Source organism: Mastomys coucha, unplaced genomic scaffold (genome assembly GCF_008632895.1).
Source record: "Mastomys coucha isolate ucsf_1 unplaced genomic scaffold, UCSF_Mcou_1 pScaffold14, whole genome shotgun sequence".
NCBI lineage: Eukaryota > Metazoa > Chordata > Mammalia > Rodentia > Muridae > Mastomys > Mastomys coucha.
In genome coordinates this window covers 32,199,082-32,223,900 of record NW_022196896.1, presented here as the reverse complement: position 1 = coordinate 32,223,900, position 24,819 = coordinate 32,199,082, and the positions used below count along the sequence as shown (strand labels likewise).

Sequence of the window (24,819 nt, the reverse complement as noted above, 5' to 3'; positions counted from 1 at the left end):
TTATGATGTAAAAGAATGAAGAATTGTTCAACATGTTAGGATGCAAACAAAACTGGTAAGTTACAGATTTCTTTAATCCAATAAGCATGATCAGTTTTAGTTACACTAACAGTCTTCTTATGATCATTTAAACCTAGTAGGAGTTAATAGGCAACACAAATTAGCCTTCATTTTGTGAAGTAAATATTTTTAACTAAAAATTACCAGTCCACAGCACTGATTTACAAGCTCATTACTTATAATTACCTTTTTTTGAAAGTGTCTTATATTCTATTTTAAATGAGATTTGGGCCAATTTGCATTAATGTTTTATAACTATAGGATCGATATGATTCTATAGGATTGGTACGATCCTATAGATCTTAGGACCTATCACAGGATCCTTATAGTCTTTTTAGAGTTCACTGAAAAGATTGCAACATTTTTATTTACCAAGCTGAAGAATTATATGGGAATCTAGATAGATAATATAAATGTTTAGAAAAATATTAGTGTGCCTGAGAAAGGTGATAAATGTCTACAAGTCCAGTTCTCAAAGGCTGAGGCAGGAGGATTATGAAAGGCCAGTCTAGACAGAATATTGAGAACATTTTTGAGAGAGAGAGAGAAAAAAAAACAAGGAGAGAGAGGAGATAAAGAGAAAGAGCCATGTGCAAGCTGCCTCCTGAGAAGACAAGCTGCATACTTCCTAAAGTGTGGATGGCTCCGGGTACATTGGCATGCTGCAACCACTAGAGGGATTCCCAAAAGTGTACTGTCTCATCTCTATATGTGATTATCATGGTTGAGGTCAGAGCTATTTCTCTTTCCTTTCTGTTTCCATCTGCAGCTCCTCTGCTTTGGTTCTTCCTGTGAACGAAGTCATGCACGTGTCCATTCCAAGGTACTCACCCAGGGCAATCATCATTTTTGGAGATATTATCCTAGAGAAAAGCAGAGAAATGTTATGATCCTTTACAACTCCCAAAATTACCAAAGGGACTACTTGCAAGGACTAAGTGAAAATAACACAAAGTCTGAAAGATCAAGATTCATGTTGTACATCTATCACTCAATGGGAGGGGTGACTGGAAAGATACCAGTACATTGTACTTCAGGACCATCAGCATTATGGATGATGATGGATACTTTTGGCTTTTCTTTACCCTATAGTCATTCCCAAAGCTTTGAAAAATCACACCTTTTCCACTTGATATATTCACTGGCTCTTTGGAGAGATCAGATGGCTCCTATTTACCCAGTATATACTTATTTACTAGACAACAATAGCAAGAATTAGAATAAATGCATACCAATTAAGATTGTGTGTGACACAGTAGTTTTAAGTGTGAGGATGGTTCTAATGTGCATCTAAGACTGAATGCCATTGCTTAGATCAAGGATAACACTGGGTTTCAGATCACTTCTGCTTGGATCAGCCTAGTTCTGCCCAACTCAAATGAGCACATTTCTTTTCATGCTTATTCTTTCTCAGGTCCTGTGCTGAGTGTAAGCATAGATCAGGAAAGAGTTTAGAAGTTGTGGCCTCAGAGAGGACACAAGCTGGCAGGTGTCTAGTGTGTTGAGTGCTCAAAGGCAGAGACAAGTGTGATGAGTCATACAAAGAGGACGTTGACTTTCTTAGGCAATTAGGGCAGTGAGGAAGAAGAGGGAATGTAACAAGTAGGTAGGGATAATAAAGAATGAACTTTTTCCCCAGTAACACTATCTTCATGGTCCAGAGTCCAGAGCTTTCAAAGCATCAACATGATGCCATGAGAGGAAAACTCCACATGTGACATATGACAATAAAAGCACTTCTCCAGATGACCTTTGGATCATGTGTAGGCATGCAGGAAACACATGGATGACCTGTTTAGACTTAGATTCTATCTTCAAGATATCACATTGTTTATAAACTAATCTAAAATTTAATAAACATGAAGCCTCAGACACTCCTGATTCTAAGCACTGTTCACAAGGACAATATATCTTGTCATACAGCAGTGCAGGAGACAGTCCTGAGGTGAAAGCTTTAGTAGTTCCATTTAATCTTAAAAAATTATCTATCTGATTCTCTAGACTCCAGATGTGCTATGCTGGCAAGCTTCCGTACAGCCATCAGGCTATAAGCAACACACAGAAGACAATGCGTACATACTGGATGTGGGCCTGTGAGAATCTACCCACAAATACACCAGAACACATTGCATTGGCTAAGTGAAATGAAGAAATTACCAAATACCTTAGCGTTTCCCCAGAAACATCCAGGATTTTTGTCCATATTGTAAAAGTGTAACTCTGCATTATACAAATTAAAGTGATTGAAAAATAAAGGCAGAAAAATAATAAAAAGCTGAATGTGGTGTTGCATACAGTAGTCAGAAAGGAGAGGCAAGAGTATTGGGAGCCTGAAATATGCAACATGGTAGTATTCCAATAATCCCAAGTAAGTGAATGAAGAAACACATAAAAGCAACAACAATAACTATAATAAAACAAAATCACAGGAAACAACTTCAAAACTTCTCCAAAGCCTCCCCTAGAATTTGTGTGTTTTTTGGTTCTGTGTAAGAACAAATGCCTCTTGAGAGGCCCACATAATGGCTCAATTTAATTAATACAGAAGTAACAAAGACATGGTTCACTGAAGTCCAATAAATCCTCCTTGTGCAGTATTAAAATTCTTTGCCATTTTAAATAATAGTGAAGTTACCTTCTAGGTAAAAAATGACCAATGATCAGACAACTTGTTCACAATCATCCCAAAGGCCAATTAGGTCTTCACCAACTTACTGTTTGAGAAACAATGCAAGATATGCAAACTTGGGAATGAGGAGGTAAATTTGTTCCTCTAAAATAGCATTGAAAATCTTTTGAGCCACGTACTCCTGCTCCAGGAGAGGTAAGAGAAGTGGATACCTGGAATGACAACACAGAGGTTCTGTCAATAGACTGGACTTTTCCAGTATTGAGTGCTGTTGAGTTTCTTTTGTTTTGATTTATAATTTCATTCAATTTTAGCTAGAGAATATGCTTTATATGGTTTTATTATTTTAAATTTTATTGATGGCACTTTATGATCAAGAAGATGATTTCTTTTGAGCAAGGTTTGAATCATGCTCTATATGAGTGTGCACTCTTTTATCATTGAGCAGAGTGACTGTCAAAGTCTATTAAATCTACTTGGGCATCCTTTAGTATCTTAAAATTTTATTTCTAAAGCTATTTGCTAACTAGTGTTTTGAAGGTTATATATAAGGTATACTATATATTTTAATTTAGCAAAATCCACTTAAGATATATAGTACCTTAATTTGAGTATGATATAGAAATTTTGTTTCTATACAGCTACATTACCTTTTCTTCCTCTATGCTATAATATTATTTTATAACTACTATAATATATAATTACATATGTTACATATTGTGCTTATTACTTTATAAGTTCTGTATTTTAAGGAGGATGAAGGGACAAAGGACAATTGGTACACTTTACAGAGTCCCTCCAGGCTGGCTCTTTCTATCTGCTATCATTTCCCCAGATTAACATAACTGTGTTCCCAGTCATCTCACTTGAGCTTTTAACAATACTATCGTGTACACATTGTGTATGGCACTGTATTCATAATTAGTTCAAGAAGGAAAAGAAATTTATAGCTTGACTGCCCTTTGCACAGTTATCCACTTTGATGAATTTTTGGTTGTTTTTCTCATGGGAATTCTTGTTGTTCTCTGGTGTCACTTGTTTCATTCTGGAGAACTTTCTCTTTCTTGTAGGTTGGAGCAACAGAATGAACTCTGTCTGTAGTGGCCTTTCTTTTCCTTTTCTCTCTCTCTCTCTTTTTAAAGATTTTGTTATTATTAAGATATATTTACCTATGTATATTAGTGTTCTATTTGCATGTATGGCTGCATGACAAGAAGGAGGCGTATGATCCCATTGCAGATAGTTATGAACCATCATGGAATTGAACTCAGGACCTCTGGAAAAGCAGCCAGTTCTCTTAACCACTGAGCCATCTCTCCAGCCCCATGGCCTTCATTTTTGCAACATGGTTTTGCTGGGAAAGATCCTTGGTGGATTTCTTAAGTGTGTCATATGAAGTCTTCTTGGCTTTCATTGTTTCTGTTGAAAGTTCAGCTGCTAATCACACCTGAGTTGACTTGTTCATGATGAGACATTTTTCTTCTTGCTGTTTGTAAGATTATTATTTTTTTTGTCTTTCAATATTTTGATGATGCCATGTGCATGTGGAATACCAAGTATTCATCTTTCTTGGAGCTCTCTGAGGTTTTAGAAATTTTCTAAAGAAGTATATTAGCATGACTAAAATTTACTTGAATAATCACTAAGATTTGTAGATATAAGAACATCATCGTGGCAATATCTCAAAACCAGCATTTGGAATCAGATGGGCAGCTATGTTGCTCATCTTTACTTTGTTAAATAAAATCTTTTTATTGGTTCTATGATAACATGGTGATTATTCTGTTCAGGAACCAGTCCATTTTTTTCCCTGCAAGTAACTTTAAAATACATCTTCAATTTTAATGGAAGACTGACATGCAGAGATTGAGGGATTCTAGGCAAACATTGATTAAAACCACAGAGCTCCCCCCCGAAAACTACTCATGTTATATACTACAAGGAAATAATTAGTATTTCCTATCTGATAATTGGAATGGCAGTTCCCAGAAATTCCCTTGTCACACAACCAAATTCTGCTCCTCTCCTGGAGGGTTGAGACTCCCATGAGTTTAAACTGCCTTGAGAAAACAGCCAGCACAGTGTAATACATGACAGTTACTGCACTTGCTGGCTTTCATGTATGTGTGGCAGACTTTGGAAAGTTTAACAACAAACCAGCTTTTTGGAACACTTCAGGACAATTTACTTGCTATTCTCAATTCTGCCCCAATTCTTAAAATTTCTGATGTTTTCTCCCAGTTGCTCCCTACATAATCCACACAGGGATCAAGGGAAGGACTGGGTGGGAAATGTCCTGCCTTCCAAAACACTTCTGGTGCCTTTAAAAAAGTCAGCAGCTGATCACAGTGGCAGCATACCAAACTCTTGATGAAGTGATTCTGGAACCTGAATTTTGCTAGTAATTTATTGGTTTTCATTGACTGTTTCTGTCCAACTTATCTGGAAGGACCTAGAAGTGACAGCTTCTGCCACCATCCTCTATGGATTTCCAATAACCTAGAGCCTGAGAAGACAATATATACTGATGCCAGACCTCTGGCAAGTCTACCTAATATCCATTTCTTTTAGGAGACTTGAAGATATGGGGCCTAATGTTTGACTGTGAAGGGTCCTGGAGCTCTATAACAACAAGGCACCACTCTAGAAACAGGAGGTGCCTATAGCTGTATTTTGGTTCTTTGTGGGTTCTTCTTCCACCCCCCTTTATCCCCTTTCTTCCATTTTAACCCAACACTAGCTAGGAAAGAAAAAAGTGATATAGGGGAAGGGGGTGACATAATTGTTAGACTACTTTTTGCTCACTGGGGGCATAGAGTTTTGTGGAGCAAGTTTGATTTTTGCCATCAGGATATCTAATTTCTTCTTGTTTCTTTGCATAAAACCAACAGCAACCAAGCAATGGTCAACCAACAGCCCACCATCAGCCTGCCAACTCTCAAAGCCCTAGCATTTATGTACCCTTTGAAGTTCACAGAATCCCAAATGTTACACAGCTGCAGAAACTCTCTGCAGCTGGCAAAACCACGCCCTTGCTAGAACATGAGCCAAATCATAGTCAGCTGCTGTGGACAATCTGAAGCATCTCCATATCCCATACCTGGGATTAAAATGAAAATATATCCCTACAATATTTCTGTGTTTTCTAAAGAAACTAAAATTCCCAAACTGTCACTTCTGCTGTGCTCTAGAGATACGTCACCCAGGAGCACGCCCTGTCTGGATGAGGCTCCTCATTCAGGGCACTTCTGTCTCTATGCAGAGCTGCTGAAGGCAGGTTTGATAAGGACTCCCCACTGCCAGCATGTGGAGAACAGCTCTTCTGTACTAGGAGCTGAGGAAAGGTGGGAATCCTCACTTAGTGGCTACCACATAGAGACTAGTATAGTATGGAACCTCTAATGTCATGGTCTTTCAGGACTAGGACTTTCAAAAAGTTCTTTTAACAGTCTTTTCAACTTCAGTTTGTTCTTGGATCAGCCTCTAGAAATTTTAAATGCTTGTCCTTATGACTTTGAGCCATGTAATAGACAATCTTTCCCTGTACATTCAATGCTTTTCCACCTGTTTAGATTTCTTTTTGTTAAAAAAATTAAACTTAAGCTAATTTAAAAAAAAATCATGCCAGGTACCACAAGAGTAACAGAACTGTGCTGTTTTCTGGGGTTTTGTTTTTTACTTTTTTTTTTTTTAATAGAGTGTGCTGGATGTCTCTACAATTTTATTCAAATGACTGCAGAACCTGGAAAAGCTGTTGCTGCTATTGATGCATAACATACTGCTATTATTGGTCTTTTTATATAAATATAAATATTTTATAAATTATATATATATAATTTGAATTTTTGGAAACTTTAGCTGTGCTGTCAACTTTGGAAAAAAAAATCCCAGTTTACTGTGTTGAGTTGGCATTGTACAGAAATTAACAGCCATATTGGTCTAGAAATGTTGAATTTAATTTTTTTCCATTTGTACAGGGGTAATGCACTGTATTAAATATGTAAGGTCTTATCTATGTGGGTTTGATTACAAAAACTAATAAAGTATTCTCTAAATAATGACAAAAAATTAAACTTAGTTTTATAGCTTCAATGAACTCAAATTATTCTCAGGGTCTTTCTGCTGGCTCCCTGTCTTTCTACAAATATTTCTGACTTGTGTGATATAAATTCCTTCAGTTCATTTCATAACAATGATAAAATCTACATAGTCCTTACATCAAGGACAGTGCAGTCCACTGCTCCCTATGCAGAAGTCTTTCATTAACATTCTAGTAATTCAAATCATTCTAGATGATTTTCTATCTTTATATAAATAAAGATAAATTTTATCTATATAAAATCACTTTGCAACATTTACTATATATATTTAACAAATATCACAAAATGTTTTATATTTGGGGATATTTATACTTTTATATTTTATATAGGAAGCAAATTATTTTCTCAATTAAACCATGATATTTTAATACATTCTCATTGTTAAGTTCTGTTTTATCTTAGTATTATGACTTCTATAAGAGTAAAGAAAGAGCTCACTTACTTGGTTGTACAGCCTTCAAACATTCCAGTTTTGATGAAATAGGGGCAAACAATGGTGCTTTTAATTTTAGTTTTCATTACCATAGTTAATTCAAGGAAGAGAGACTCAGCAAACCCAAATGCTGCAAATTTGCTTGAAGAATAATCTGAAATAAAGTGAGGGGGACACTAGTGATATAGCTTCAAAATTCTGATAGTTACTTATTAAAAAAATCTCCTTTTCTTTTCTTCTGGCTTGTCTTTGAGGACAGAGTGTCACCACCTAGTGTGGCTAATAAAAACACTGGAATTGTTTCAATTTATCTTAATGCAAGAATATCAATGAATCAACAGGTACACACACACACACACACACACACACACATTATTTTATGTGTTTTTTTCAAAAGGAGGGTATGTTTCCCAGTCTGCAGTTGGGAAAAGGGATATTGGGGGGGGGGCATGCTCCTGGGTTGAATATTGTAAGATTTCCCTGTGGGGCAGGAAGAACCTCTCTGCATTCTGGAAAGGCCCTCTTTCTGGGGGATAAAAGAAAGTATAGAGAATAGGAATAGTCACCTGATAGTCCATTAGTACCAACGAGTCCTGCTATGCTTGAAATACAGACCAGGTGACCATGGTTAGCTTTAATCATGGCAGGAAGGAAGGCCTTACACGTCTAGGAAATATAAACACATTGTGCCATTAATTAATTAGCTACCTTCATTATTCTGTAAGCATTTGTTGAGTTTATTAATCCACTTAGTGATTTTCTATTTAATACTCAATGGTGTGTGAAATTCTAAGGTAGCACAAAAGTAGAAAGTATACAGCCACTTTGAGTTTATTATGTGCTCAGATATACAAAACGATGAATACTTTTGTCCTTTGAAATTTAACCAGAACTTTTTATACTCATTGTTTTTTTTAATTTTTTAAAACTTTTATTGCATTATGATGAGAAAAGTTACATGATTTCAATTTATCTGAATTATCTTAACATTTAAAAACATATTTTAATTAAATAGAGTTGAATCACATTCTTGTTTCCCTTTTGTACCACCATTCCTCTCAGAGACCCCCTTCAATACCTACAATATCTTTTTTGTCATATTCCTTAAAATTTATAAAATATTATAACAATAAAAATAAGTATTATAAAAGTTGTTTGATATAAAACAGCAATCAATTTAACAGTCTTATGTAGATGCTTGTCTACAGCAATAGTGAAAATACATTTTTCTCAATATAAATTTTAAATAACTCCAAACATATTAACTGTATACTTAAAAATAATACATCACTACTAGTATTTTCTTAAATGAACATGAGTATATAAAGTCTTTTTGTTTGTTTTGTATTTAGTAGAGTTTAAAATCTTGGCTCTTACTGTGGTACAAGCCCAAAATAAGAACAATTTTTAGACATTGGGTTTCATTGTAATAAGGCTGTATTTCAATGACTCTCACATCACCAAAGGATTTTACCTCCATCGTAGCTAAGCTGAGAGTTGATAGTTCTGCTGCACCAAGAAATGAATTGTAGGCTGGATTCTTGAATACAGACTTCCTGCTATGGTCAATGCTATTTGACTTGTATACTCATTGGTTCGATATAATTGCAGAAACTTTTAAAAGTGTTCTGAGTTCTTTATATACTTTTGACAATGTGCATTAAAATCAATCACACTTACATTTCAGATCTTACTATCAGTATAATTTTCCTTCACTTTCAGGAATTAGCAGAAATGGAAGAAATTGCTAGAGGAAGGTGGATTTAATGCAAACTTGATATCGCATGGTAAGAAGAGTACTTTGAAATTGTCTACCTGACTAACATTTTTGGTATGCTTTGGTAAACTTCATTCATTTATCTGTAAGTGATATCATAAGTCCCCATGCCACAAATGCCCTGTTCCTTCTCTCACTCTTGCTCCTCACATACTCTCTCAGAGAAGCTTCACAGTATTTACTGAACCACAGTAATAGACTCCTTTTTTCTAAACCTTATTCATAAGCAATTTGGAAAAACTGTAGAAATAGGGCAGAGATAATGGCTCAACTTGCAGCACACCAGAATGTCTTCTTTAGAAAGATCTTCAAATTTATTTATTTATCCATTTATTTATTTGTATTTGTTTGTCTGTGTATACCCCGTTTGCTTTCTATTGCTGTGGTAAGCATAATGGCTAAAATCAACATGCTGCATTTCCTTTTACTGCTCACCTGATGGTCAAAATCAGGTAAAAGATCAAGGATATTATTCATGTGCTCCTTTCCTTATTACTATCTAAGCCCAAGTTTCTCATGTCACCATTGTGTCAGCTCTGCCATTCTATTGGCTCAGAACATGAGTTTAGTATGTTCTAAACACTGGCCTGATCTGATCTGTCCCATCATTCATCACTGTTTCTAGGAGGTACATGAGTTTGACAGTGCCATATTTTCACAGTAGAGACTGCACAGATCTAACAGGGAGAGACTACTGGACCAAACATACCATCTTAGATTCATTTTGTTTTGTCAACCTTCTTCTGTAGCTGCTATACTAATGCCTGAGTTTCTGCTTCATTGATGACAATTGTGTTCTTTTGTCATTTCATGCTCATGTAATTAAATTTCATGCTCAGTGTCAATTAAAGGATCTGTTCCTTGAAGTTATGGCATCTTTCTCTTTAAGTGATAGAAATCTTGTCATGACTGTATGCTGGTTAATAGTGGCAGGATCTGGGTATTGTCTTTCAGCTCAAAAGCTTGAAGGTTCTAATTGAGTCCTATAGGTATTTTCTATGTTGCCATCCATTAGACTTTGTGAAATGCAGGGTCTAGAAGTCTAGGTAGGGGTTCCACTATGATACCAGTTTTGTATCTGAGAGCTTATGCAATTTTCAAGAAAGGGAAGTGAATAAAAGAATTGACGGTGTGAGTCAGTGTCAGTTTATTATGGAATCATGGGCACTGAGGCAGGGAAAGCTCCCAGGTGTGAGTGGGAGAACATTGATATTTGTAACAGTCTGTTAAATGCTACTGGGACAAAGTGTTCAGGGGTATCTGTAAGCCACTCACAGTAGTCCTACTGTTTTCAGAGTTTTATTTTGTGCTGGGGCTGGATTTTCTGCTAATTTTCTATATTTTCAATTGAAGACAAAATTGGCTGGGTATTTACAGGAGCCTTTACCTCTTATCCAGAAAGGATGCACCTTAAGACCCTTGTTAATGCTGAAGCCTTGGTGAATATTAAATCATATGTGTGGGATGCACTTTCCTGTGCATATCTACACGCTTACAATAAAATTAACTTATAAACTAAGCAAGTAGACAAACAACAGTGACGAAGAAGCTAAAACAAGTATAATAATATACTGTGACAAAGTTATATTAATGTGACATCTCTTTGTTCAAAATATCTAAGTGTATTTTACATACTAGCAACTTCAACATATGATTTCTTTCCTTACTAAAGGAAATCCTTTGACTTTTATTTGGCATACAAAAATTGACAAAAACATTGACCTTGTACTTTGAGGCCATTTTTCAAGTGAAATAGGAGTTCTTTGAGCATCAGCTGAGCAGCACCAAAATAGTTGATTTTGATAGGGTGACCAGCAATTAATGGTCAGGGGCCGTGTATTGCAGATACATTGACAAGGAAATGACTCAGTGGATTGGAATGGTATGTCTAAGAGTTCACCACGTCACTCAGAATAGCATATAACTTAAAGCTTTGAAAAGCTTGTTTGGGACCTTACCCATATTGTACTGATGGGGACTTCTTAAAGGATGTTTTGAAGATGAATTAATGATATAAATACATAATTTAAACTCTTTTTATGGGTATTATTAAAGGAAAGAAAAGGATTACAGAGAATTGTTCATTTAGCAATCATTTGTCAAGAATGCCTTTTAACCTTGTGAAATATTTTTTGTGTGCTTGTATATGTGTGTGTTTGTGTGTGTGTGTTGTGTATATGTAGAGCTAGAGGTTGTTGCTAGTTGTCTCTTGGGTTTGCTCTCTGCCTTCCATTACTGAGGTAGAGTCTCTTACCTGAACTCAGAGCTCACCAATTTGACTTATCCAGCTATGTTGTTTGCCATCGGCATCTCCTGACTCTGCTTCTCATGTGCTAGGATTACAGGCTGGCTGCCAAGCTTGTTTGGCATTTCTGTGGGTTCTGGGGCTCAGAACTCTGGTTTTCATACTTGGGAAGCACTTTTACACACTTAACCATTTCCTCAGCCCATGAAGTATTTTCTATATTAAAATAACTGTGTAAACAAATTCTAATTGTTCTATAAAAGCTATACCTCTTCTCAAATTTTTATATGTAGGTTGTGATGTAAAGAATCATTAAATTCACTTATTTTATTTTATTGCAGTTATTTAAGGCTTTTGTCTCTGTGAAAAATGTATTGAATGATCTCCTGAGTGTTTCCACACTCTGTTACAGGTTTGAAAAATGATTTCCATTTTCATGGAATATCTATTCTTTCAAATCAAAAGTGATGTTTTTACTACCACAAACAAAGCTGATAGTGTTGAGCTTCTTTCCGACTTACACATATGGATTATCTTTTACATGCTTTTAGTTTGTGTCTTTGACAACCTTTTAGCATCACCAGAGATTAGACATGCATAGATAGTGCCAGTTTTAATGACTTGAAGTTTTGGGAGTTCCATAGTTGGGTAACAATAGGAGACTTTCTACTAGTTTAAAGTCTGAGCAGTCTTCTCTGGTGGGTACCCACAGAAATAGAAAGTATTGAATCATCAGACAAAGTTTTGACATTTTAAAATGAACTATTAGTTGAGATGGTGAGTTCAGTGTTGTATGTACCTTATCTTCTAAGAGAATGGTAAGGTTAATTATTTGTTAATATTATATCAAAAGATTAAAAATGGTATCCTCATAGAAGCATGGGGAAGGGGATTGGATAGGGGGTTTCCGGAGGGGAAACCAGGAAAGGGAATAATATATGAAATGTAAATAAAGAAAATATCCAATAAAAGAAAAGAAAAAGATGGTATCTTATAGTTATACTGCATAGTAGTTAACTCAAACTAGTGGCCCTTAAGAAGTGTACTCTGATCAGGTAGGTCTTGGTGGGATGTTATTTCCCAGACTCCAATAGATGCCAAAATTCAAGCTTATAGAGGTCCCTTATATAGCATGATATATTGTTTGTGAATAATGTATGAACTTTCTTTTGCAAATTTTAACTCATGTCTGTTACTTATAACATAATTTAGTATTCATGCTATCAATATATTATGTTTTATACTTTAGTGTTAAAGGAATAATATAGCAAGAATATGTTTATACATGTTCTCTCCAGATGCAACATTGTTTTTCAAATATTTTAAGTTAGTGCCTGATTGAATCTGTAGTTATGAAGGAAAGACTGTAAAGGGCTAGTCAGATATTTAATATAAATATCATTTTATTATCTGAGGGGTGAGTATATTGATATGTGTATGGGAAAGCAATTTACCATTATTTGTGACTTATTTCTTTTTTCTTTTATTAGATATTTTATTTATTTACATGTCATATTTCCCAGTTTCCTCTCCAAAAAACAAAACAAAAAAACCCAAAAAACAACAACAAGAATAAACCCCAGTTCCCTCCCCCCTTCCCCTGCTCACCACCCCATCCTCTCCCACTTACTGGTCTGGCATTCCCCTACACTGGGGCACAGAACCTTCACAGGGCCAAGGGTCTCTCCTCCCATTGATGACCAACTTGTCCATCCTCTACTATACACATGCTGCCGGAGCAATCAGTCCCACCATGTGTACGCCTTGGTTGGTGGTTGAGTCCCTGGGAGCTCTGAGGGTACTAGTTAGTTCATATTTTTGTTTGTCCTAAGGGGCTGCAAACCCTTCGGCTTCTTGGGTCCTTTCTCTAGCTCCTTCATTTGGGGAACCTGTATTCAGTTCAATGAATGGCTGAGAGCCTCTACTTCTATATTAGTCGGGTACTGTCAGAGCCTCTCGGGAGACAGCTATATCAGGCTGGATTGTCTTTCCTTCAGTCTCTGCTCCATAGTTAGTCTCTGCAACTCCTTCTCTGGGTATTTTGTTCACCCTTTCAAGAAGGAATGAAGTGTCCACATTTTGATCTTCCTTCTTCTTGAGTTTCTTGTGCTTTGTGGATTGTACTTCGTGTATTTCTTTAAAAATTACTGCATATACTAATTTTATATAAGGACTCTTTTGGACGAGTTTGAAATCTCAGTTTATTTATAATCTTATACTCCTCTATTTAGGAAGCTGTAAGTACATGCAAGCTAGAGTCAAATTCTTTGTCAATTCTTTATGTGATATTAATAGAATCCAGGGAAAAATATTTGTGGGTAATAAGGCAATTTTTCACAGAATAGGAAGCTTAACATTTTGGAGAAAAGAAATCTCTCACTAGAAGTGCTATAGGCCCAGCATTTGGAGTTATCTATGGTGAGTTTGGCTCTCAAGCTTTGGAGCAGGTGATTCCAGTGTAAGGAAGCAATATATGAACTTTGAATCTCTCAAATTTTAGATATGAATGATTCTCTCTGTAGTTTTTGGATGGAAGTGGATGCCCTGGGTTTATTAGCTGCTCAGAATAATGCCTAAATTTGCTGACATATACCACAATGGCTTATGCGCATTTATTGAATCCTTTTACTGTTAATTATGTGAACCATTAAGGTCACAACTGTATTTAGACATGATATAAAAGTACAGGCTCAATGACAACAAGAAGCCAGAAGGATGAGAGTCAGGAGGAAGAATTTTGTCAGACAACACAGCTTGTGCTAAGACCCTCTGAGGAAGGCTTGACATAGTATGGTTTAATGGGTTTTTTGGGAAGAAATTGAACATGAGTAAGTAGAGAAGGAGAGAGTTTGAAGATAGATAAGAGGCTACTTCCATGTCATGGTAGTGTTTACAAGCTATGCTATGTAGCCGTACTCATTCTTGATGTGTAAGTCCCTCTGAATAAGGACTATTTGATTCTTCCATCAAATGAGATTGTATGATTAATACGGTGGAACTACCACCGTGCTTCCATATGAAGATAATTTAGAAGGCATCAGGGTTGAAGATGGAAAGCCATGATTAAATGTCAGAAAACAAAAGAAGTGGCTGAACAGCTGGCATCAAGGGCGGAGGGACATGCACTGGGGCATGGCTTTCAAGACAGGCAGGACAGTATTTTTAAAATCGAGGGAATCAGGATGCTTTCTATGTGTATGATATGATTAGTAGTGTGTGGAGCTTCGGCCCATCTACCAACATGAATGACATTTACAGTCATCCAGGAAAAAAGAGGAAATGAACAGGGAAGAAAAGTGAGAACTTGTAGAAATATTTATAGGAGATCTAAAGTATGCAAGCTCTGTGTTAATTGTCATATTAGTACTGACTTAAATAAATCTGTGGGCTCCAGTGTGATTTCACAACACTTCATGGTGACCAAGGATGAAGACAATGTGTGAAGATGGTGAAGATTGCAAAAGTTTTGAGTTGCAGTAAGTAGGAATTAGGAGACCTGAAACAAATCCATTCCAAGGACTTTCAGAGACAAAACATTGATGTTCTGTTCCTCTTTGATAGTCTCCATATCATCTGTGACCCTGACTGCAGTCACTTGGATATCCTGCACTCTGCACTCACCACCAGTTACTGATGATTATTTTCTAGGACAAGTGTAGCTCCTCGCAAGGAAGGAATCTTGGTAGTCCCGGATCCTTCAGTCTCTTACCTACTCTGTAGAGTGGATCTGTCCAAAGCCTTAGCCTCTAGGCATTGTGGCTAATTAAATGTACACTACCTTTTATACATTATATATTATTATTAAAGAGCATAAAATAAGAATTTAGCTCTTTATTCCCACCAATCATATTTCAACTGATTAGCTTCTTAGGAAGCAGGGAAGAGAACATTTTCATTGTCAAAGGCAGTTAGAGATGTCCCTGAGAATTTGGGGTAGGGCAAGAGCAGGAAAAACTAATCTAGACCACATAGAGCAGAGCCTGGTGAAGGTGAGACTCAAATGAACTATCAACAGAAAACAGACAAATGGTCAATTTCTTGGCAAATAACTGAGCAGTTGCTTCTGGAAATGCAGAGAATTCTGATGTTTACTAATAAACATGAGAGAGACTTACCCAGAAGTGAGAGATGGCATTGACAAAAAATGATTTTTCCACCAAGTGATCCGGAGTATCGAGGAATGGCTTTCCTGTCACAATACCTGCGTTATTAACGAGAATCGTGACATCACCGACTTCTTCTCTAACCTAGCCAGAAGGAGAGAGGCACAGCATTGATTGAAATGTTGAATTGTTGACATTTATTTTCCTAAGTCACATTTCTCTTTGTTTTACTCAAGTGTAGTTTTGGAGTACACAGCATGCCAATGTCAGATAAAGGTAGTGTTAAGATTAAGTTGCCTACTGACATTTAACCACATTTACTTGTGTAAGGAGACTCTATGATGTTTCCAGATCTATTTAATCACTTTACCAATATGCCCTCAGAACACACCTCCACTGTTCAACCATACTTGCATATTAGTTCCTTAAAAAGTTTTAATTTGTGCTTGTCTCTTCATGAAAAAATTTATCAATTTAAAAGTTATCCTATGATACTTTTAGAAACAAACATTCCAATTTGGAAATTTTGCTTAAAGAACATGATTTCTTCTTGAGGACAACCAAAGACACAGCAGCAGCTTATATGGTTCTAAGAGTCTATTGGATTCCTCTGATGAACAACTTGAAAAGAGGTTTCTCATGTCTAGTACTGGTATTTTGGTCAGAGACTCTTGCTGGCAGCATTGTCAGCCCAAGTAACTTCATTTAAACTATATATGTTTATATGCACTTATGTGTGCTATTTATAATATTAGATAAATAAAAATTGTTATGATTTTAAGGCTTTCTCAAATATCCTTTGTGTTATATTTTTTCCTTCCTCCATCCTACTCCTTTAGTATTGATCTTCTATCACTGCAGGCAAATTAAGTCATCATCAATTTTAACCATTTCCTTCTTAATATCACTTGTATATTCTTCATGAAGACACAACGCACCCTGGACACAACCCCCTGAAAGGTCACCTCCCTAAGAAGCAGATTACATAGAACTGGAAGGCAGTTTGAAAGCTGCTAAGAGAGGGAAGAGTCAATAGTAAGTTCTATCCTGTTGTGATGCCTATAAACCACAACAATGACCATCAGGGCACAATATCCCTAAGGATGCAATAATGCCACTCATATCTTATCAGTAACAAAAAACTGTCTAATTGTATATAAGGCCCACTTAAGAGGAAGAAAATCATCCCTGGTACTGGAAAACTAGCCAATTACAGGGGCTGTTGAGATCATGGACCTTAGACCATAATCCACTATCTCTACTTTACTAAGCCCGTGTAATACCTAATAGCATTCTAAATGTTTATCCTAATATTCACAGGTAAGTGTAGTTCTCTTCCCTCATCAAAGAAACTTCTTTTTGCAACAGATGGAGACCATTACAAAAACCATAACTAGTCAAAATATAGAGAAGTTCTGATTGTGCGGTGCCCAGCTCCAATTGATATTTTACAATATACCTCTCACACCCATGGCTCGGGCAACATTGAGGAAGAGGAAAGAGAAAAATCATAAGAACCAGAGGACCAGACAATATGATGTGAGATTTTATCTACTAGAAATAACAGGGAAGCTTCACCCATGAAATATCTTAGCAATATGAAAGCCTACATAAGACCTGAGCAAGGACAGCACCAACAGACATACTACTAGGGAAGGGGGTTATCTGAGGGGGCCCCACTTCTAAACAAAAACATCTACGGAGTATTGAGAGAGGAGAACTAGTCTTCCCTAAGAATCAGGTCCCAGGTCCCTAATTGATTGTTTTGGTACATATATTTTAATGTATATATATACATATATATATATAATGCATATATATGTAGTGTGCGTGCATGCATGTGCATGTGTGTGTAAGTGTGTGTGTGTGTGTGTGTGTGTATGTATGTATGTATGTATGTAAAACAGAGAAAAAGAACATGAATTTGAAAAGAAGCAAGGAAATGTAAGGGGAAATAATATAAATATATTTAACGTTGAGGAAAAAACCCACAAAAGAGCAAAAACTCTTAATGTGTTTTTAAACATATATGGCATTACAAATATATACCATTGAAGTGTTTAATTGGATGGATTTAGTAAATTCATATACCCATGTAATGTCCACTTCAAAGAATATAAAATACATTTCTAAGACCTCCTAAAGTTATGTACATCTTCCTTCTTGCATGGTATATTTTAGATCTGGAAAGTTCCCCTGAGGATTGGTATTCAGTTTTTGGGACATGGTAGCTTTGAAATGTGGGGTGTAGCAGGAAGTTTCAGTCCTTGAAAGAATTTTCAGTGGGGACTGTGGGACGTAGCATTGCTCTCTTCCACTCCTGGCCTGTGGTAAGCAGGCAGGTTGCTATGCCCTGTGCCCCCTGTGGTGAAGTAAGTGCTGCTTCTCCTGATTGGCTTCAGTGGTTCAGGTTACCATGGCCTGAAAACATGAGCCATAATAAATCTGTTCCCTTGTCTAAAAAAAAAAAAAAATGATTTCCATAGGAAGATGGCCTGCTGTATAAGGGTAATATCCCTTCTCGCTCTCTTCCTCTCTCCTTCCCTCCCTCCCTCCCTTCATCCCCCTCTCCCTCTCTCTATCACTCCCTCTCTCCCTCCCTTCCTTCCTATCTTCATCCATCCTTCCATTACTTTCATTTTTTATAATAGAGAGGGAACCCTGGACTTTGTGCATGCTAGGCAAGCATCCGACTACCAAATTGTTTCACTAGCCCTCTTCTTTGCTTCCAGACTTCAGTAAGTTGCTTAGATGCTTAGATAGGTATTGCTCTTGTTCTGTAGCACGGACAGGACTTGAGCTTGGGGTCCCCCCACCTTATCTTTCTGGGTCATTGGGAAAAGAGCTGGCCCCAGCATGGCCTGTTTCCTGGCTTGCATCTCTATTGCTCTGGTGTTCTTTCCTACTGGTCTTTAGTGCCAGCAAAGTGTGAAGACATTCTCTATGTGTCTCTGAGCATCTTTCTTCTTGCAGCCATTAGGTTTATTGTGAACATGTGGATGCCTGAGGGCTAATTTCTATAGTTTTCCATAGGAATCAGGTCTCTAATTGGTTGTTTTGGTATATATATTTTAAATTTTATATATATCATACATACAATACACACACACATATATACACACACACACACACATATATATATATATATACATACATACATGTGGGGTGTGTGTGTGAGTGTGTGTGTGTGTGTGTGTGTGTGTGTGTGTGTGTGTGTGTGTGTAAGAAGTAAAGAAAGAGAAAGAGGAATCAATTCCCTGATTCCTGTTTGGCTAGGGTAAGTCATGCATGGAACAATGGTGTATTTCTTCCAGTGCCCAGTGACTTCTGTGACCCTCTGTACTTTGCTAAAAAGACTAGTTCTAATCTTAACATTATCTTTCAGTAGGATTTTTAAAAGCTTCACAGCTATCTCATCTTTTTCTTCTCACATGGTCCACTTCTGCTTGCATAATCAACTAAACATCATGAGTCCTGTTTGGAGTCAAGCATACTCCAGGAATATTAAGTAAAATGTGTGTGTGTGTCTCTCTCTCGCCATTTTGTCTCAGACAGTACCTCAGACTGTAGGTCCCAGTGATAAAGCTGATGCTGGGGCAGAGTAGTAAACATATTAAACAATGATCTGAAAACATCACGGGGGTGGGGGGAGGGAGAAAGGAGGAGAGGGAGAGGGAGATGGAGAGAGAGAAAATTCCAAATCAAATCTTTTGGAAGAAACAACTACTCTTTCTTTCCTCTAGACAAGAAGTATTGCCTATATCCTGACTTTTCTAATTTCTGGTCTGGTCAATGCTAGGTGCTGAACCTACCAGTTGGAGATACTTTGAATATGTATTAAACTGATGTTTGGATCTGTCTATCTATCTATCTATCTATCTATCTATCTATCTATCTATCTATCTATCTATCTATCTATCTATCTATCTGCTGTTGATATAGGTAAGTGAGCTAATATAGGTTGGTGTTGGGATTAGACCTCTCTACTTTGGAGGAAGGTAGGTCTAAGGAAAGCATCCACAAAAGACCAAGTTGTAAAGGACATCTTACTGGTTTAGTGAGACAATCAGTGTAAAGAAGGGCTCAATCTCAGACTAGTGAGGGATACCTGGTCAAAAAATGGGGCTGAGGAGGTAGAGTCTTTCATATAAAATCACTAAACATCTTAGGGAATGAATGGCCATTGACATCACTCCAAGAGGAAGTCCTGCAACCGAGAGTCACTACAGCAGGAGGAGTTATCATCTAGATAGTGGAATTTAATTTTCACTCTACTTAGAGAGGACATTTAAGGAAGACATTGTTCTAGCTTGAGGATGGATGAGGAAACAGGCTATGGGAAGCTAAGGACCTGCCAAAAATCTCACTGCTTCACATCTGGAGTGACATGTAATACTTACTCTTGTACAAATTTGCTCTTCTCAATCATCATGATTATAGTCTAGGCTTGCCTCAAACTTACAATTTTCCTTCCTTAACCTTCCCAAAGTTTGGATTACAGTCATGTGTCACTATGTTTGACTGTATTTGTTGACTTTGCATGCTGGAATTGAAAATTCTTTCTTTCTCTGCTTATGGAAAGCTAATTACTCTGCCCTTTGGAATGCTGCCACACTAACTGTTTTTCATCCATTTCAAGGGTGAGGATGATGTCTGCCATTTATTAAAGTCTTACAGGTAAAGTATTTGGGTTTCTCAGTACTTAAGAACTAACTACAATTAAGCCAAAATTATGATAGAGGGGTAAACTTGGAAACATGCTACTTATAAGATAGTGCCAAAAGAAACCTTTTAGATATATTTCAATGTCAAATATTTCTAAGTTTTTAGAATCTTTTTCTTCTGGTCACCAAGGAAATTTCAAGCAGAACAGAATGCTTTGTAGGGAGACAGGGATGATGGTGTAGAAGGTGATGATATGTTTCAGCACAGGGAAAGGCTGGGGGATGTTCACATTGCTCACAGCTCATTGATGATGCTCCTGTGATAAAGTAATAGGGGTTCTAGGGCCACTTTAGGTCCATTGGTTTCCTGATTCATGACCTGGCTATGTTCCTTCAACTCTCCCTGTCTCTGTTTCATAATGGACAAAGTAGCAAAATGATAGTTCCTGTGAAATTTGTATATGATCAGAGACAGAAGCAAAGGTTTTTCTGGGCATCCTGAACTAGCTGAAGCCTGGTTCTGGGACAGAATTCCCCACTCATCAAATTACATTAAATTCACCCCAAATCTGTTCTGCCGGGAGCTCTTTCTGCCATGTTTCTTTCCCATTTGATTCCCCCTGTTCTGTATCAAAATGGACCCACGGATCTATAATGGTCACATTGTTATTTTCTGTCAGTGAGTTACAAAAGCTCAAATCTTGTGGGTCCTCAATCAAAGAAAGAGGACCAGGAAAGTATGTGCTGAGAGGCTCAGAAGGTATCAAGGTCACTCAGTAAGTAATTTTAAATAAAGCCAAAATTGACTTGCACATATAGAAACTGGATTGCAAAGAAATTTCTTGGGGATTCTGTGGTCAAACTGTATGTACCTTGTGACTCTCAGCTACCTGGCCATGACTGTCTCTTGCCAGTTTCTGCATTATGATCTTGGGTAAACTATAAAGTCATTGCTCCGTGGCTTCTTCCTCTGTTTAACAGGAATGATAATAGCAAAATATATTTCATAAGGCCAAGGTGTGTTGATTAACTGGTTTAGGCAGTACACAATTCATGAAAAGAGTAACAGAAGATAAAAATAATATAGTTGCTAGTTTTATGTATACCTTTGTTTTGGGTTGGTTGTTCAAATATTTTGAATCAGTCTTGAGACTCTGACTAGAGGCTGGTACATTAACCCTTTCTGAGAAAGTCATTAATCCCATATGTCCAGCTCCTTCCCCAATAAGATTACTGCAGTCTAGATTACTAATATGTCTATTTCAATCATGCCTGGGCCAGAGAGCAGAAAACATAGATGTTCCTATGCTCTAAATCCCTTTGAAATCACACACATTATCCGGTTACCAAATAGCCTTTTCTTTTCTGTGGAAGCAATAATAATGGTGTCTGCCTATAGTTTCTTCTCCTTCTTGCCTCACTGATGTTTTCATTGTTGATCTCCTATGTGTTGTGTTGTTCTGTGTCTACCAAGGGGATTGTAGGTAAAATGAAACCTCTCACCCAAATTAGACAATACTAGTAGGTAAACTGTGAGAAGAACTTTTGTATGCTGAGTGATTTCCCCTTTATACTCTTTATAATGTTTTCAAAAAACACAATGTGGCAATAGGTGTGCCATAAGCTGGGGTGTGATTTCATTGTCATCAAAGTCATGGGATAATGAGGAATTAAAGTTGCACACCATGATCTTGCCAACCTCTCACTTCTCAGATATGCAGGTGGGTGTTGAAAGGTAATGTGGTAAAAGTTGCACAACTAAATCAGGAGATCTGCGGCTTGGCAGAGTGTCTACTAGCCACCGGTAAATCCCTAAGCAAAGCTGCCAGACAGGACTGGGCTCTGAAGTGAGTAGGTCACTAAGGAGAGCAGTCAGGAGTATTAGACTCTGAAGCCAGGTCAAGCTCTACTAGGCTATATTGCTTTTTGTCTTAGATATGAACCATACTTAAGATGAACAGAATTAAACTATAGGTATGTAGCAATCTTTGGGAGAACCTATAATAAATCTCCCCCCATCCTTGCTGCCTTGTAGTAGTAAAAGTGCAGGTTAGAAGCAGTTTTCCCAGAATTGTAGCAAGAATAGTGATAAACTCACCTGGTCAGCCACTCTGTAGACCTCTGTCCTGCTGCTGCAGTCACACTTATAGGCAAAGACTTTCACATCACCCTTTTCTTTGACCAGTCTACAGGTTTCCATATTGCCTTCTTGACTAATGTCCCAGAGAACTAAAGTGGCCCCGTGGCCGGCAAAATGCATGGCCAGTAGCCTTCCAAGTCCACTTCCAGCTCCTGTTATCAGTACAATCTCTCCAGAAACATCCTTTTTCCTTTTAGGAATTACCTTGAAAACTAAAGATTCTAAAAAGTAATATAGAAACTTTCCAAAAAAGATGGCTGTGTCTGCCACTGGATTCATGTTGATTGATTGAAGAAAGCAATGTCCTAATAAGGGGAAAAGTAACTGGTAAGTCTATTTTACTACAACAGTTGCAGTACAGTGCATCATTTAGTAGTATAAGCACTTTATATATGAGACAGTATTTTCAAATTATAGATTTAGTAAAAATTGTCTTAACTGATGAGTACTAAATTATATAAACAATGATCATGATAACATTTATTTCAACAAGAAACATCTTAATTATTAAATTACATAAACAATGATTATGAGAACACTTTATGTTAATAAGAAACATTTTAATTTATAAGATACCCATTTTCAGATACTGTGATTGATAGGTAGGCCATAGATGATAAGAATACCTCTGTAGTTAAGGATATAACATTTTTATGCCTCTACTCACTCAACCTTACACGATAGGCAAACTAAGACTTGGGACACTTGGTCTAGCCACATTTCTACTGCTTTGTCTTAGTTTGGTTTCTATTGCTGTGATAAAGATCATGAGCAAAAGTAACTTAGGAAAGAAAGGCTTTAATTTACCTTATAGGTTACAGTCTGTCGTGAAGGGAAGTCAGGAAAGGATTTAAAGGTAGGAACCTGAGGCAGAGACTGAAGCAGAGACCATGGAGGAGTGCTGCTGATTGGCTTGTTCAGCCAGTTTTTTATACAATCCATGACCTCCTGCTCAGTGGTGGCACTGTCTACAGTGAACTGAGCCCTCCCACATCAGTCACCTCTTAGACTTGCCTGCAGGCCAGTGTGATAGAGGCAGTTTTCTCAACTGAGGTTCACTTTTCTCAGATGATACTGGCTTTTGTCAAGTTGACAAAACAAAACAAGACAACCCCCCCCACCAAACCTAGACAACACAAATGAATCATCTTAATGATCTAATAGAAATGCTCTTCCACTTGGTGACTGTTTAATAATAATACAGAAATAATATTATACTACAAATAAAGATTCTTTTCACCTGATTCATATAATAAGTTTTGGGAGGGACAAGTTAAGAATAGTATTGCTACTTTATACCGGAAGCAGAAAATCTTTTTTTTTTTAAAAAAAAAACTTTTATTGCATTATGATGAGAAAAGTTACGTGTTTTCAATTTATCTGAATTTGTTAACATTTAAAAACATATTTTAATTAGAGTTGAATCACATTCTTGTTTCCGTTTTGTACCACTGCTCCTCCCATAGACCCCCCTTCAATACCTATAATATATTTTTTGTCGTATTCCTTAAAATTTATAAAATATTATAACAATAAAAATAAGTATTATAAAAGTTGTTTGATATAAAGCAACAATTGATTTAACAGTCTTATGTAGAAGCTCGTTTACAGCAATAGTGAAAATACATTTTCTCAATATAAATTTTAAATAAATCCAAACATATTAGCTGTATACTTAAAAAAAATACATCACTACTAGTATTTTCTTAAATGAACATGAGTATATAAAGTCTTTTTGTTTGTTTTGTATTTAGTAGAGTTTAAAATCTTGGCTCTTACTATGGTACAAGCCCAAAATAAGAACAATTTTTAGACATTGGGTTTCATTGTAATAAGGCTGTATTTCAATGACTCTCACATCACCAAAGGATTTTACCTCCATCGTAGCTAAGCTGAGAGTTGATAGTTCTGCTGCACCAAGAAATGAATTGTAGGCTCGATTTTTGGATACAGACTTCCTGCTATGGTCAAAGCTATTTGACTTGAGTGAGTGACTTCATTTTCAGCCCACAGAGAACAGGTTACATTCATTCAAGAAATGGTGTAGGTATTAAGATGGTCTATCCATAAAGTTATTCACCAACTGTTTCAATGAACAATGGTTCTGCTTAGAGGGTGGCACAGACATTAAGTGAGGGTAAAAATTTGGTTCATTAGCTGTGATAATTTAGAAAACCATTCATCTCAAAGAAAGAGTAACTTATAAAGTCCTCTTCTTCAAACTTGATACAAGAGTTACAAATGTCAAGCTAAGCATTCAGTTTCACTTTGTTTTTCTCTTACAAGCCACCTCCCTAGTTAATCATCTATGTTTCTTTTGGGTATATAAATACTTTTGAAATATATAAGCTGTTCTGAAAACCATAGTATAGTGTAAAAACAGAAATAAACAATACTACATATAGAGAGGCTGAGATAGGAGAAGCAAGATTTCAAGACCCTTATGTTATACACAGCAAGACACTGTCACAAACAAACAAGCTGACAGTGTATATAGATTGTACAATGTTGGACCTATTTCTCCAATTACCGAAGTAGAGAGATCACTGGATGACAATAAACCAATTTCCAATTCCTCATATTATTGGATTTCAATCAAATAGGATATGTTGTTAATATTAATTTTCAAATTAATATATTAAGAAAAGTAATTGTCACTTCCTGTTGA

At 36.7% G+C, this 24,819-nt stretch overlaps 1 protein-coding gene and 1 long non-coding RNA gene across 2 annotated transcripts in view; one reads left to right on the top strand and one right to left on the bottom strand.

The window, feature by feature from the left end:
* Positions 1-24,819, top strand: part of LOC116089027 — a 29,034-nt gene that overhangs the window by 793 nt on the left and 3,422 nt on the right. Inside the window, exons 2-3 of the long non-coding RNA XR_004118112.1 lie at positions 830-883; positions 8,945-9,009. This is a non-coding gene — a long non-coding RNA (uncharacterized LOC116089027). The remainder of the gene's footprint in view (positions 1-829; positions 884-8,944; positions 9,010-24,819) is intronic.
* On the bottom strand, positions 56-23,049 carry LOC116089026 (short-chain dehydrogenase/reductase family 16C member 6). The gene is made up of 7 exons (XM_031368783.1): positions 22,959-23,049; positions 22,110-22,456; positions 15,360-15,491; positions 7,789-7,888; positions 7,232-7,376; positions 2,776-2,901; positions 56-923 (listed from the first exon to the last, which is right to left on the bottom strand). Exons 2-7 carry the CDS (start codon positions 22,428-22,430, stop codon positions 797-799), a joined length of 951 nt encoding a protein of 316 aa, XP_031224643.1. The 5' UTR covers positions 22,431-22,456; positions 22,959-23,049; the 3' UTR covers positions 56-796.